This window comes from Terrapene carolina, unplaced genomic scaffold, assembly GCF_002925995.2.
Source record: "Terrapene carolina triunguis isolate 2854851 unplaced genomic scaffold, T_m_triunguis-2.0 Scaffold130, whole genome shotgun sequence".
In the NCBI taxonomy this organism is placed as follows: domain Eukaryota; kingdom Metazoa; phylum Chordata; order Testudines; family Emydidae; genus Terrapene; species Terrapene triunguis.
This window is the reverse complement of record NW_020664481.1, coordinates 10563193-10579018: the sequence shown is the minus strand read 5'-3', so window position 1 is coordinate 10579018 and position 15826 is coordinate 10563193. Positions and strand designations below refer to the sequence as shown.

The 15826-nt window shown below is 40.8% G+C and overlaps 1 protein-coding gene across 1 annotated transcript; it reads left to right on the top strand.

Annotated features, from left to right (window-relative positions):
* Positions 1-7106: 7106 nt before the first annotated feature.
* Positions 7107-14669, top strand: TUBB1 (tubulin beta 1 class VI). Its single transcript, XM_024195917.1, has 4 exons — positions 7107-7381; positions 9908-10016; positions 10525-10635; positions 12282-14669. The coding sequence occupies exons 1-4, from the start codon at positions 7325-7327 to the stop codon at positions 13364-13366; spliced, it is 1362 nt and encodes a 453-aa protein (XP_024051685.1). The 5' UTR covers positions 7107-7324; the 3' UTR covers positions 13367-14669.
* Positions 14670-15826: the final 1157 nt, after the last annotated feature.

The following is a 15826-nucleotide window of genomic DNA, read 5'->3' as shown; positions in this document are numbered from 1 at the left end:
GAGATGAGTCAACAGATGTGATGCTCCCAACACAAAGGTTTGTGATACACATGCAGCTGCATTAGGACAAATGCTTTAAAGGGATGACAAATTCCAGGTAAAAGGCCCCCTCATGTCTGAAAAGATGCAGGAGATGCTTGGAAGCACAGAGCTACAAAACAACACATTGGTAAACTGTGGCCAGAGGCTGCATGACCACAGGCATGTCCATTTTTGTTAGCCATGTGTTTTTAACTGCTCAGGCCTTCTGCCCATCTGAGTTGGCAGCAACAAGGGCCGGGTTCAGTATCTAAGGGTTCAGTTTCAATAACGCAATGCAAAACCGGCTTGAGCCCCCACCCAGTGACCTGGGACAATTACATACCACCACCACCCGGTGCCTCTAAGAGGCAATACTTCCCCTCTCGCAAGCACGGAGACTGAGTGTAGCAAAATCCTTTTAATAAAGAAGGGAAACAATGCGGCATTATGTTGGGGAAACACCACAAACAGGATTCATAACATAAACCATGAGCAAAAGACCAACCCCCAGGTAAGTTTGGCAGTGTCCTTTTCCCCTCGGGGTCTTAAGTCCAACAACCCAAAAGATCACCCCAAAGTCCCAAAAGTCTCTGTCCCTGGTCAGTGCAGCCCCAGAGTTCAAAAGTTTATCTGCAGAGTTTTACCACCACCCCCAGCCGGGGAGGGAGAAGGGGGTACGCGGGGTGTTAAGGGGCACCTTAAGTGGTCCAAGGCCAACTGCCTTGTCTCTCCGTGGGGTTCTGCTGCAGCCTTCACCACGAACCACTCCAGCCGTCCCACAAACTGCTCCACTCCACCCTGCTTCACTCCCCTCCAATCGCCATCCCATGGGCAGCTCCAACCATCCCACAAACTGTTCCGCTCTGCCAGCCACTTAGCAATATATCTGCAGGCTCCCCCACTAGTTAACACAGCACTCAATGATCTCAGCTCTCATAGTTTGTAATAGGGGACCCCGCTGCCAGTGCACTATTGGCCTAAAGTGAATTCAGCACAGCAGCCTGTAACTAGACTCATAATAGAATCAAAATTAGCTCTACTATATAACAGTGAAGAGAGAAAGTACAGCAATTGATGTTTCAGGCAGCCAGAAACCTCCAGTACAAATACCTGTCCCAAGCCTCTCTCTGGACTGGGTTTTGGAACCCATGTCCCTTGTCTAGCAAGTGCTACTTAGTTGATGGTGAGTCCCTCTGTCATAAAACAGTTCCACTAGCCTTGATTCACATAATCAGGGTAACAACACTTCATTCTTTCTGCCCCAATAACAGAGAAACTAGGGATCCCACAGCAGCCAAAGTGGCTATTTGGGCGGCTGTGGGCTCATGCTAGGCGGGGTGGGTGTGCCTATGAAAACAAGGCCAGCCCCTGAAGTTCTTTTCCACAACTCGCCACAATTCACCACCAGATGGCAGGATAGAGCTCATCCTGACTCTGCTTACATCTTTCTCTCTCTCTCTCTCTCTCTCTCTCTCTCTGTATATACTAGCACAGGAAGGCCTGAGAGTTTATATATATATGGAAAAGTTTCAAAAGCCCCAACGTGACTTAAAAGCCTAATTCCTGTTTTCAAAAGTGCCAGGCAATCACAAGCCGTAATCCAATTGCAAGCAAATGAGGGCCAGTTTTTTAAAGGGATTTTGGCATTGCTTGGCCGGGTGGAGCAATGCCTATCCCCTAGGTGGCTGGTGCCTACTGGAATTTTCAGCCCCAAGTTAAGCAGCTCCCTGTGGAGTGCAAGGGGGTAATTAATTGCCTAAGAAAGGGCTTTTCAAAAGCCAGCCAGCTAAGTGGAGAGCCATCTAACCTAACCAGGCATGAAATGCCAAAAAGGGGGGGCAAGGGGGAAAAGAGGGATTTAGGTACCTAAGTAACTGACTTGGTACATGTGGCTGACACACCAGAGATAGGCTCCTCCCTCTGCTCAGGATCCTTAGCTGCAAACTCTATTCTCCACCTAGGTCAGGTCAGTCCCTTAAGTAGCCCATGCCCTCGCAGCCAAAACACACTCATATGCACAATACCGCGCTAATGCTTGCCCTATGGTTCACTGTGCCCTGGCTGTCTTTTGTGCAGGTGCTAATGCTGCCTCCGTCCCCTCCAGTCAGTGGCCATCATCAGGCCCTCCTGCTGCAAGGTCTGACAGATGTCAGGTTGTAGGCCTGCTCAGAGCACGCCTGTGATTGGACCTTAGTGGCAAGATAGGCGTTTGCCTGCCTCTTTTAAAAATTCTGCTTCAGGGCCTGGGGGACTTGGGCTTGGGCTACAGCTATGAGCAGCTCATTGGGGTGGCTGGAGCACTGAGGCTGCTTTGGAAATGCCAACTAGCAGAAACGTAGGCATGTAGGGTACGGAGGCACCGGGGTGGGTGGTGCATGAGCTGCAGCTTTGAAAACATCAGTGGCACCCACATTAGGCCTCACGCTGCCTGTTAAGGCACCTGAATCCTTTTAAATATCTGGCCCTGAGCTCCTGTGTGCTCATGTCACCTTTGAAAATGGGCCTTAGGCCCCTAAGTTATTTAGGTGTTTTTTAAAATTTTACCCGACAGTCATGTAATTAGTGCACCATAATGAAAATGCCTGTTGAGATCCCAAAATGTGGGTGACGGTAAGATAGCCTTAAAACTGTCCATGAGGCAGCAGAGCCCATCTTATCCATGCACCACATAGCCCACTGATGACCAGGAGGAGGAATAGCTCAGTGGTTTGAGTATTTACCTGCTAAACCCGGGGTTGTGAGCTCAATCCTTGAGAGGACCATTTAGGAATCTGGGGCAAAAATCAGTCTGGGGACTGGGCCTGCTTTGAGCAGGGGGTTGGGTTAGATGACCTCCTGAAGTCTCTTCCAACTATATGATTCTATGACTTCATTAAGCCTGACTGAAGAGATGAGATTTTGCAGAAGAAATAAATGGCTGTTCTTCTAACCTAAACTGTATTGAGAGAGTGAAACTTCAAAAGCAAACAGCTTGTGCTGGCAACAAGTAGTTTTGTTTCTGTGTTGACGCATGACCTGTGTTCTATACGTGGAACAGATGGTGGCTTGACTTTCAACAGATGTTGTAAAAGGCTTTGACGATGCCACATGCTATGGAAGTGCTGAATACTGTTTGTAACAGTCCCAGGAATGGCATTATGGCCCTGCTTGGTTGTGACTAGAATTGGTTACAGGCTGGTGGCCATTCTGTGCCCTGTAAGGCAAATTATTTGCTGGCTTCAGTCCAGTCTCATCACAATAAAATAAAAATAGAAAAGCCCCTCCCCCCAAACAAAACACCATCATAAGAATGAATATTCAGCGACGTTCTTGTTGGCAGTGTCCGCAAATAAACCAAGGATTAATGAAGCTTTACTGAGTGTAGTGCGCTCCTCTCCCTCTCCTCAGTTGTGAGCCAGGCATGCCACAGATGTGGCCAGAGGGTGTAGCTTGTATGCGAACACTGACAGCTGCACCCATTTTGTGGCTCTGTACAGAGGCCTCTCGAGGACTGAGCGGCTATTGCCTTCTGCAAGAACTAAACAGGTTTTAAAAAAGCGAAACATGCATTAGGTGCACTTAGTCCTAATAATTACAATGCTGGGCGGGGGGCAGGGTGGGCATCTTTATGCCTTGCCACTATGTAACTCACATTAAAGACAGTGGAAACATGGAGTGGGCTGATAATATTAATGGCCAATACAGCGCTCCCCTGCGCTTTGTCACATTCACTTAAACTAAGTCACTATATTTATAGAGAAGCAACCCTTCAGCCATGTTCCTGCATGCTACAGCTGCTGATCACTTGAAAACATCCACTGCTTATCAATGGTAACACATGTACAACATTGGCAGATAGGGAGTGCCTTAGTATTATTAAACAGGCTTGAAATTGCCAAACAGCCAAGGAATGCCAGGGTAAAAACCAGAGTTGGTTGTATAAAGACGACGAATTACAGAAACGTGCATTTTAAATAATTCCATATTTGAGGGTATTAAGGTACTTTGTGCCCCAGGCAACAATTTATCCAAGCTGTATTTCGAAGCTGTTAAAAAAGGCAAATTGGTTCAGGTGGTTATCTTTAGCGAAAAATATACTAACAATGAATGAGTCTCAGTGAATAATTTATTTTCACTTTTTTTGTTCTTTGCTCAGGAATTGTTCTCAAAAAGATAGTGACAAACTCAAATGTGTGTGTTACTCAAAACCATTCTGCCAATTTCTTCAGCAACTCATTCTTGGGTGCTACTCATTAGCTAACTGTAATGATTTACAATGCAAACTGAGTAAGTAAAATGCATTGGTCAGGCACTGTTGGTTCTTTGCCATGACTGATGTAATTAAGCGTCACTTGCGAATTGACTGTGCAATTTGACTGTGCAAATATTCCTATCACAGTGGTTCTCAAACTTTTGTACTGGTGACCCCATTCACATAGCAAGTCTCTGATTGCGACCCTGCCCCCCCCCATAAATTAAAAACACTTTTTTATATATTTAACACCATTATAAATTGTAGAGGCAAAGCAGAGTTTGGGGTGGAGGCTGACCACTTGTGACCCCCCCACCATGTAATAACCTCGTGACCCCCCCCCCCTCGAGGGGGTCCCGGCCCCCAGTTTGAGAACCCCTGTCCTAGCAGTAGTATTTGAGTGTTTGAATGGTTTCAGGAAGTGAACAGAAAATATATATTGCCAAATTCAAATTTGCTTTCCAATTCAAAGGAAAATTCACAAATAATTTTCCCATCATTCTTCCAGCGCTAGAAAAGATCCATGATGCAATAGGTGAACATGATAATCTAGATACAACTTCCTTGCCTCTTAAAACAGAATGGTTAGATGATCTTCTGCAGCTGAAAGATGATGCACTTACCCCACTCTAAAGAACAAATGAAATGCGCTCATTCTTCCTCTTACTGCTATCATTCTTAATTACTGGGTGAATTACAATGCTCAGACATGTGACGGGTTGATAGGGTTGGTCTAGGGGCAAAAGGCTCATTATGCCTGACGCTTGCACATAGATGTTGTGCTCCATTCCCTGCAAACAGTAGTTCTGGGAGCATTTTTTGCTCTGGGTCTTATTTATATTGGCTCTTTCTTTAGTAGCTAGCAAGATTGACACTACTTTTGTGGTGGGGAAGTCTGGATTAGGCTGATATTCCTTTGCGGGGTTGGGGGCGGGGTAGGAGGCCTCTAGATTGTCTTCTTTTATTTATAGTTCTCCACAATGTGATAAAACAAATTACTAGAACCTCATTCAATGAGCCAAGTTCTTCCACTGTGCTGGTCTTATGTGTTAATTCAAAATAAATATTTAAAGGAATCGTCTTCTTAATGCTTCTTCAGTTCTTTTCCTCTGGCCTACTTGGAGACTGAAAGGAGCATGTCACTGAAGTGTACTACGTGCCTAATGTATAATGAAGCCATCTTAAACTCACAAAAGCGTCCTGGCTGGGCCAGCTGGTGCTCTGAGATACCAGACCTGTGTCTATCTGCAGGGGACATGCCTATGTCATGGGACTGGTTGGAGTTATGTTACGTCTTTGATGCAATGAAGCATTTCCAGTGTTCCTTGGGAACACTATTTTTTATCAGTAACTGCAATTGGGCCAGGTTTTTCCCCCTCTATTTTGATGGCAGATTCCATGGTACATACTGGCCTTTCTTTCTAGCCAAATTCCTCGTGGGAGGCAGTAATGTCCCTGTGTTATAAGGAGGATTTCATAGCAGACATGTACAACTGTGCGGTACTTCATGCAGTGTAACATGGATTATAGTAAGCCAATATATAACAATAAAACAAAACACCCCATGCTCTGCCTCAGCCTGTAACCCAAAGTGCTTCATAGGGTGACTAACAATTACAAAGTTAAGATATAAAATAGTTGCAGGGACTGGGGAGAGAGAGGTGCAGGCAAAAGAAATGAAGGCAAAAATAGAGAGGTGTTGATTATGTAATTGACTTCGGTTGTTTCCCTGCCTGGGGTATAGTAGGTGAAAAGGCTAAAACTGTAATTTTTAACATAATTTCATTACATTATTAAGGTCAGAGTTAAGGGTATGCACTGCCAAGTGGTTTTTCATTTCTTTGTGTTATGCCCTGAGGCTGATAAAGTTGTTGGATTGAATTGGTGTGGCTGAATTGTGATAGTGGCCTAATGCTTGAAGGTCACTATTGGGTGTGAATGTTGCCTTAACTTAATTGTGGTGAGGAAACACACACACATCTCTAAGTTAGCAATGTTTTTTATGGGGCCTATGTGTAACGTCTGGCGAAAGCAGCTGATTCTTATGGACTCAAGCCCTTTCTCTTAAACACAATATTGCTATAAATTCATGGATACTAGTTCTATTCAGAACAGGGTTCAGCAACCTTTCAGAAGTGATGTCTTCATTTATTCACTCTCATTTAAGGTTTCGCGTGCCAGTCATACATTTTAACGTTTTTAGAAGGTCTCTTTCTATAAGTCTATAATATATAACTAAACTATTGTTGTATGTAAAGTAAATAAGGTTTTTAAAATGTTTAAGAAGCTTCATTTAAAATTAAATTAAAATGCACAGCCCACCAGACGGGTGGCCAGGACCCGGGCAGTGTGAGTGCCACTGAAAATCAGCTTGCGTGCCGCCTTTGGTACACGTGCCATAGGTTGCCTACCCCTGATTCAGAACATCATTTTAGGGATGTAAATAGCATTGGTGTTGGCAGATGTTTAGATTTCATCCTCATTGCTGCTCAGGATTGTATTGGATTTGGATTTGGATTGTAGCGATGGGACTATATTTTAGTGAGTTATGGGCAATATCCCACTATCAAGCCATGCATGGAGCTCTCGTTGAAATCCATGGGAGTTTGGCTTGAAGACTGATGAGAGGCTGTGGCATTTAACAATCACACCTTCATTTCACAAACAGATGAGGATTCAGCTTGAATTTGTTTGCCTCTGTGTCTAAAGCAGACTTAAGATAAGAGAGCCGCACTCCTTCAATATGGAATATACGCACTTTTAGTGCCTGTTTCTGCATGGACACATTCTTCCTCTCCACATACTCTGCAACGTACGTCTGATCTTACATTCCATACGTAGGAAGAAATCCCAGTGAATGGAAGTTTTGCCGATATGTGTGCAGGCTTTGTTAATAGCGAGATGAGCATAATGTGTGGAGTTGGATACTCCCCTGCTTGTTTGAGTGACGGCGTCACCAGTATAAAAAAGGCCCTTTTTGAAATGAGGCCAGTGTGGCTGTAGCTGATACTGCAGGAGAGCGAGGGTTTCTTCCAGAGACTGAGCCAGGCTGAACTTTCCAGTCTACATAAAATGCGTGAAATTGTGCATCTTCAGATTGGCCAATGTGGAAACCAAATTGGAGCTAAGGTGAGAATTGTTTTCAGTAACCATCATTAGTGGCAAATGATTTGGGACAATATGGGCAGTACAGGAGTGATTAAATATGGACTGATGTGGGAGTATCATGGAGTTCTGTTCATAGGCAGCTTGAGAAGCATGTGAAGTGAAGGTGTAGGTTTTAATGTAATAGCGACGGGCTTCTTCATCAAGCAAATGCAAGGGCTGAGCATAAAACATCTGCAATAGTTATGTGACGATTTGGTTAGGTGAAGATTATCAGCATTCAAGGGAACTCAATCCTGCCAATAAACATTGGAATGTGTGCAGGTAACTTATTTATACCAGTCTTGCAAAGTTCTCATGCAAATGTACTAGTCTAGACAAATAATGTATTACCCCCACACTCAATGTGCTGTTGATTGTAATAATTTATTTTAAAAGGTGATTTACTTGACCATAAAAAAATATAATTACTTGACCTGGATAAATGAGTGAGTAGAATTTTCCCAGGTTGACAGAAAGCGGAGTTAAGGTCTAGTCTAAAACTCCCCTTACAAAAGACAAATACATGTATATTTATATTTACATAACTCAAAAACAACTGCATCAAGTACCACAGAGTTCAGACCAAAAGCAATTAAAAAAAATCCTTAGATAAACTGTTTCAACTAGTTTTGAGTTTATATATATATATATATATATATATATATATACATAGAGATACATACCCTGGAAATAGCTTCATAAAGATTGCTGTTAAAGCACATTATAGGGTATAAGATGGCTAATTTTTCAATGACCTTTGAGTCTCAATATCCTGCACATAAAATGCTATACAGTAATTACCCCTCTAATTAAATACAAGCATTAACACAGATGCAGCAGTGATAGATGGCATAAAAAGTAGACAGCATAAACAGGAAACACCTCTTCGCAGCAATCTAGATGAGGATGATATTAATGAAGAGGTTGCAACGTATCTTGAAGTTTTACTGCCAAGGGGCTCTAGGTGATTTTGTCAGCACTTAGTGTTAGGGTTCTTGCCATTGCTTGTAACTGTAACTTATTTTGTTTGTATGTCAAGAAAGAAATATTATTTAAGCATAAACCTATATCATAGGCTGTGATGGAAATGATTATGTATTGTGTGCACAGGCAATGGGAGAAATACTGTTTGTGTTGCATGACTTTTGCAGGAGTTTTTCTCTTTAGTAGGAGTCTATCAAAATGACGTGGGACAGTTCAGAAAAATAAGCTCTTTAGCAAATGAATAAAACAGAAAGCCTGGGCCTGGATTTCTCGCCCATCCACAATGCCCACTGACTTCTTTCCCTGGGAAATGCAGGACTAGCCCGAGAGGAAATATTTTCTGAATGAAAAAGTCAATGTGGCTTTTTAAAGGTGTATATACTTTACCCTCTCTCTCACACATACACACATACTCAGAAACTTTGCTCTGCAAACTGCTGGTCTCTAGTAATGTTGGTGCAAAATGCTCACACTATATAAGCACCATCACCTAGATATGTTATATTTGTAAATTTAAAATGAAGTTGTGTGCTAAAGGCAAGAGACCTTTAAAATTAAAATAGCCTGCTCATGACAGAGGGTGTGACTGCATTAACACTGCTGTAGTGAGCTGCTTAGATAAGCGACGCCAGGGCTGGATCTATGAATGGAGGTCTAGATAGGAGTTTTACTAATTTTGTTTTTTGATGATCTGTTCCTGTATGCTCTGCACATGTTGCCTTCAAGTCTGCCTCTTACAAGAAAGCCGTGTTTATTTTGAATAGTTATGGGTCAGAAGCACACTCCAGATCCAAACACTCTCAGATGTGCATCACTAAACCTGCATTACTAAAATTAAATATGATTCATTAGGAAAAGTGAAATGGCTTAGAAAGTAAACTCAGGCTTGAACTCTTGAATGCATTTTCTGCCTCTGCATCCCCAGAATCTGTGACAATTTCTATGCCAGACTTCTTATTCTACTCGTCTTCATCTTCAGAAAAACCCAAACACAACTGCAGACCTAATGCACATGCACTGTTACTTGGACTGTGTGCGCAACTGCATGTGGAAATGATCACTTATGTAGCTAACTGGTCCCATCCGCCTGGCATTGTGAAGTATGCAAGCTACACCTAATGAAAGGGTGACAGAGTTCTGGCTGTAATGTGTAAACCTGTCTGAGTCAGTTAGAATTCCTCCATACTCACTTCGGTGCTGGCCAATCCTCAAAAGACCCTTACTGTGTATGATCATACAGGCTGGGCCTGGTGCTACTTCCCTCAAAATCAATGAGAGTCTTGCAATTGACTATAATGCCCTTCTTTATCCAACTTGCGCAGTTGATGCCTAGAACTGTAAACACATATCTGTTGACTTTTTGTGTGGCACTTACTGGTTTTGTTATTAATGTCTCTGATGCATTTCATACTAGACTGCTTGTATTAGGCAAGATGCTTTCCCCCTTGTGGCAGTGTTTATAGGTAAATGGTGGGACTCAAGAAGTGCTTACTTGGTTGTACTTAGTCCTGTTTCCTTTTTCAGTTCTGGGAAGTGATAAGTGATGAACATGGAATTGATGTCACTGGGAACTACCACGGTGATTCACCACTGCAGCTTGAGAGAATTAACGTGTACTTCAACGAAGCTCATTGTAAGCGCTCAGGGTCTTTAAGCAGATTACAAAGTCAGCATGGGAGGGTTAAAATAAAAAATACTGTGGGTGGGTGGGATTTTCAAAGTCAGTGTTTTAGGAGCACAAGTCCCATTGCCTCCAATTGGAATTGTTCTCCTAAGTCACTTCGGTGCTTTAGAAAATACCACCCTGTATCTTCTCTTCCTGTTGTGTAGTCCTAACTTGCTCTTACAAATCAACACCCCCACTGAAATCAACAAAAGTTTTCCCTGTGAGCACTGCAGGAGTGGGCCCAATGTTGATTGACCAATGAGGGTTTTTCCAGGTTGTGCCATTAGTTGATCTTCTGTAATTATTAAAGGGACTATCAGTTCAATAGCATGGATTGCACTTTGCTCTGTTGTAGAATGTAGAATTTTTGTAGAATGTGCTGACTGAAATGTCTAAACTGAGGAGATGTGATGTGACGGGGGTAAGATTTTGCCTGGCTTCCTGTCAACTTATTCTTACTTTCCTTTTGCCACAGCCAAGAAGTTTGTGCCCCGTTCTATCTTGGTGGACCTGGAACCTGGAACCATGGACAGTGTACGATCCAGCAAAATAGGCCCACTCTTTCGACCTGACAATTTTATTCATGGTATGTGCAATATGTTGTTAATAATATAAATAGGACATTATGGGGATACTGTGAAGGTGGACAGATCCAGAATCCCAAACACAGGGTTTCCCTTAAATATATTGTTTTTGTTTGTTTGCTTGTTTTTAAAAGCATCCCTACATAAAGCAAAAAAGTATTCACTCAACACAGAATTGCTACAAAAGTGTTAGAGGGAGACAGATTATAGACAATACATTTTTTTAAGTTTGTGTCTGGGATAGTAATAGGAACTTAAAGTGTTAAAACTGAATTTTTCAAATCTGATTCACTCTTCACTATTAATTCTGATTTACTGTATGCATTTAATTCAATTAAAACAAATTAGTCAATTTCACTTTTCAACCTTCTTCAGCTAGTGCAATACTGCAATGATTGGGTTCCCCAAAATGCCTGGGAATGTTAAAATACAACAAAACAAACAAACAAAACACAGAACACTTTGCACTGGAATTTAAAACAAAATATTTCATGGAATCATTTTTATTGTACCTTCAGATTTTGTAAAACTGGTTTATACAAAACCTAAGTTTTAGAAACATATACAAATGCCAGTGGGTCTTTAAAATCCCAGCTGCCAAGCTAAGCAACGCATCCTATTCAAAACAAGTTTTTCAAAATCTTGGCAGAATTTGTCTTTTTAATGTCAAGAAGTCAAATAATTAGAAAATAGTGTGCAAAATGTTGCAATTAACACCTAAAATTACAAAGATTGGAAGAGATAAGCGGATACAAAATTCTGTTTTTCTCAGTTAACTTTTTGCATTTGACAACCCTTTGTATATAGTCAGTGTCCATATTTCCTCTGTTGTGTGTAGGTTCCTTTTCTCACAGCAACGTGGAAGAGAAAACCTTTTTTTAAAATTGGAAAGTATGCCAATAAAGCCATAGTCAAAATATAACATACTGGGGAATAAGTAACATTCTTAATGTTTTTAGTCACAGAAAGTTAGGGTATTATAATTAAGGAAAGGTTTAGAGGGTTATTGAAAATCAAGATACAGGAGTTTTACCCTGGAACTGTTCCAGGTTCACAAAAGGGATGAGCCATAGATATTTTGTATCTGAAAAAGTTTAATAAATTCCCAATTGTTTTTTGTCTGTATTTGAAATGCAGCAACTTGTTCTAGTGCTATTGGAAACTTTGAGTGTGTAAGCAGCATGTAATAAAGAATTGCGGTTACTATTGAAAATGGTAGTAATTTTGTATGAATTTAGGAATTTAGCAACTAACACCAGAACTGTGTTAAAATTTAAAAGAAGATAAATAGCAAAATAAGGAAATTCCATTTCTTCATAACAATTTTGGAGGAAACAAATCAGTTTGTTGACTCTTTCCCGAACTGAATGTGCAAGATAGGTATGCAATTGCATATTTCGAGTTTTTCCAACTCGAGTTTTCCCAGATTCAGCAAATGCACATTACTTCTTAGCTAATGGGAATGATTAGACACTGGCCTCTTTAAAACATCTTTTTTTGTATTTGTGGGCAGTTATGATGTCTCTCCACTATGTCATTTGTCCTATGGCCTTTCTACATCTGTCAATATTTGGCAGCATCCTTATTAATGACTTTTTACATTTGGCCTGATAAATTTGTGGATGGTTTTCTGTAATTACGTTCACAGGTAATTCAGGTGCTGGCAACAACTGGGCTAAAGGCCATTACACAGAAGGAGCTGAGCTGATTGACAGTGTAATGGATGTGGTCAGGAATGAGTGTGAGAGCTGTGATTGTCTGCAGGGGTTTCAGCTCATCCACTCACTTGGAGGAGGCACAGGATCTGGTATGGGCACACTCCTTATCAACAAAATCAGAGAAGAATACCCTGATAGGATTATGAATACTTTCAGCGTAGTGCCTTCACCCAAAGTATCAGACACAGTTGTAGAGCCATATAATGCAATACTGTCCATCCACCAGCTGATAGAGAACACAGATGAAACCTTTTGTATTGACAATGAAGCTCTGTACGACATATGCTTTAGAACCCTAAAGCTCCCCAGCCCCACCTATGGTGACCTCAACCATCTGGTGTCCCTGACCATGAGTGGTGTCACCACCTCATTCCGTTTTCCTGGTCAACTCAATGCAGATCTGAGGAAGCTGGCTGTGAACATGGTGCCTTTCCCTCGCCTGCACTTCTTTATGCCTGGCTTTGCTCCACTGACAGCTCGAGGCAGTCAGCAATACAGAGCCCTCTCAGTCCCAGAGCTTACCCAACAAATGTTTGATGCACGGAACATGATGGCAGCCTGTGACCCTCGTCATGGACGCTATTTGACTGTGGCATGCATCTTCAGAGGCCAGATGTCTACCAGAGAAGTGGATGAACAGTTGCTGGCTATCCAGACCAAAAATAGTGCCTACTTTGTGGAGTGGATCCCTAACAATGTGAAAGTGGCAGTGTGTGACATACCACCACGAGGGCTGAAGATGGCAGCCACCTTTATAGGCAACAACACAGCCATCCAAGAGCTCTTCATTAGAGTTTCTGAACAGTTCTCAGCTATGTTCAGACGGAAAGCATTTCTCCACTGGTATACTGGAGAAGGTATGGATGAGATGGAGTTTTCTGAAGCAGAAAGCAACACCAATGACTTGGTGTCTGAGTACCAACAGTATCAGGATGCCACAGTAGAGGTAGATGAATATAAAGAGGTAGAAGTGGAAGTTAGCCAAGAACAAGAAACAGTTGAAAAAGATTTTTAATATCAGAACACTATACAAGAACACTTACTGAATGTACGTCCTCTATAAAAAAAAAAGCAGTAATACTCACCTACGTATCTGAAGGGAGAACTCTTAAAAGTATCTACTTTTTTCTATATTTAAACCAAAGCATATCCAATGTATATACGAGTATGAAGTATAGTGACGCTGAAATTAACACCCATGGTGCCTTTTCCTCATAAACAATGTCTGGTACAGCAAACCCCACAAAAATAACAACTATGAGAGCAAGTTGTACTGTGTCAGCCATCTTCACAATTTACTAGCTTTTAGAATGGTATAGTCAGATTCTGAATGTAGCAGTGTGTTGTGTGTGACAAAAGTCATGACAATGAGTGTTGGTGTAATATGCTCTAAACTGTCATAACAATTATTTATTCTCAGGTAAATGCAGATTTAGGTTTTTCATTTGGGAATTTGTGATTTTTAGAAGCATACATGTGTATTTACCTATCAGGTTATAACAGTATGTACCTATTTTGTTCTGCACTCCAATCATCAAGTTGAATCAGTATTTGTTAAGGAGTGTAGAAAAAAGTTTTAAGGTACCTTCTAAAACTTTTCTTAACAGACTGAAAGAGTATTAACCAATAGCATCACTTTCTTTTTGTTTTATATTATGGAAGATTTTTTTGTATTCACAATGTTTTTATATCTCATCTTCAATTAAATATTTAGAGTGGTTTATATTAGCTCAGTTTTGTGAACTTTATCTAGAAGTTTATTTTGGTGCCCTCCCTCTCCCTTTATATAGGGTATTTATAACTTTCCCTCTTATTGTTTCATACAGTGAACTAAATAGAATGGTTTGCAGCTAGTTTGAGATGTAACCCCCAATGTTACAATTCAGTTTACAAAATTTAGGAAAGTTAAAAACAACAATGCATCTCACTCAAAGACAGATCCTGTTGCTAGCCATTGTGGTGGTGTTATCCATTCAACACTATAATATAGCAATTATTACTGTGGTGTTTTGATGTTTCCTGAATCATTCCCTCACTTTAAACGAATATGTAACAGTTTACTCAAATAATTTCTAATAACTTTACAAAACTTTTTTGAAAATATTTTTCCTTGTCTATCAAATGTGCTTCATTAAAAGTTAAATCTCATACAAAACAAATGTTTATGTTCCAGACAAATTTGAGCTTTTTTAAGTTATGCATTATTTATAATAAAAAGAAAAGACAAAATTGTTAGGTCATTTATTTCCCATCCTTTCAAGCTCTAACTTTGCCACTTGCTTGGAGATGAAATACTTAACCTTTTCTAGGGTAGAACCTTAAAAGATGAATGCAAGTCCCATTAATATGCAATTCCACTTAACACATGGACACTTTAAAAATCTTACAGCCACCGGATATTAGAATCAACTATAGAATCATAGTTCAGTTGTGTATGTTCTGAAAGTATTTTTAAAAATGTGATTTCATCTATCTTTTTATGGTCTGTACCAACGCAACTGACTACATTCTCTTCCAGTGAGAGGTGAATGGCAAGGTGATTTAAATAAGTCTTGCTATGCAAATGGGTTATGACTACATATGTAGATTACTCAGTCCCCACTATGATGCTAAGAGTAGGGTAAGCCCCATCATGAATGGATAAAAGAGACATTTATTTTTCTCAGCCCAAACCACAAATTTGGTTACTACTTATCTGGGAAATAAGGCAATTGAGCCAGTTATCTGTGGAAGAGCCAGGTCTGACCTATTTATAAGAGTCTCTTGCTTCAAATGCAGACAACATAGTCCACAGCATTCCCTCTGTCAGAAAAGGGTCATTAAAAACAAAAGGTGAGATTTTCAAATGAGTCTGATTTAGGTGCACAAGTCCCAATGACTTGGGAGGAATCGCAACTTTAACCCAGTTTGTTCAGTACATTGAACACAGTGTGTCTTGTCTACATTAGGCTTTTCAAACATGTTAGCTAGCACATATTAGCAAACATCACACATTTACATCCTAATCTAGAAAAGGTTTTAGGCTGTTTGGAAAATCCCAGCCAAAGTGTCTCTCTCTGAGCACTAAGATTTATCACTCATACTCACTCCCAACTCAGAAACCCAATCTGTAGCATTACTCTTCTGAACCACAGCTTAGGTTATACTGAAAGACTCCAAGGAACAGGTTCTCCTGCAGTAGTTCATTTGTGCAATGACCTGCTCTGTCACGTCTAGAGCTCTACTCTTTGGCCTTCTGTTTTGAGAAATGGAACTTGAACTTTGTCTAGATAACTGTATTACAAGCCAAGCAGCACTCTGATGTTTATACATGCCTTTAAGGTAACTTTTTCTTCTGTAAAAAATTCAAATACAAGGAGCCAAGAACATTAAAAACTTGTTTGAGATTTGTTTATTGTCCAGATCAAAATGCTTGACACTTCAGTTGGTTGCATTAGTCTGGTCATACAAATGAACACGCCCAGTGACCCAGCTA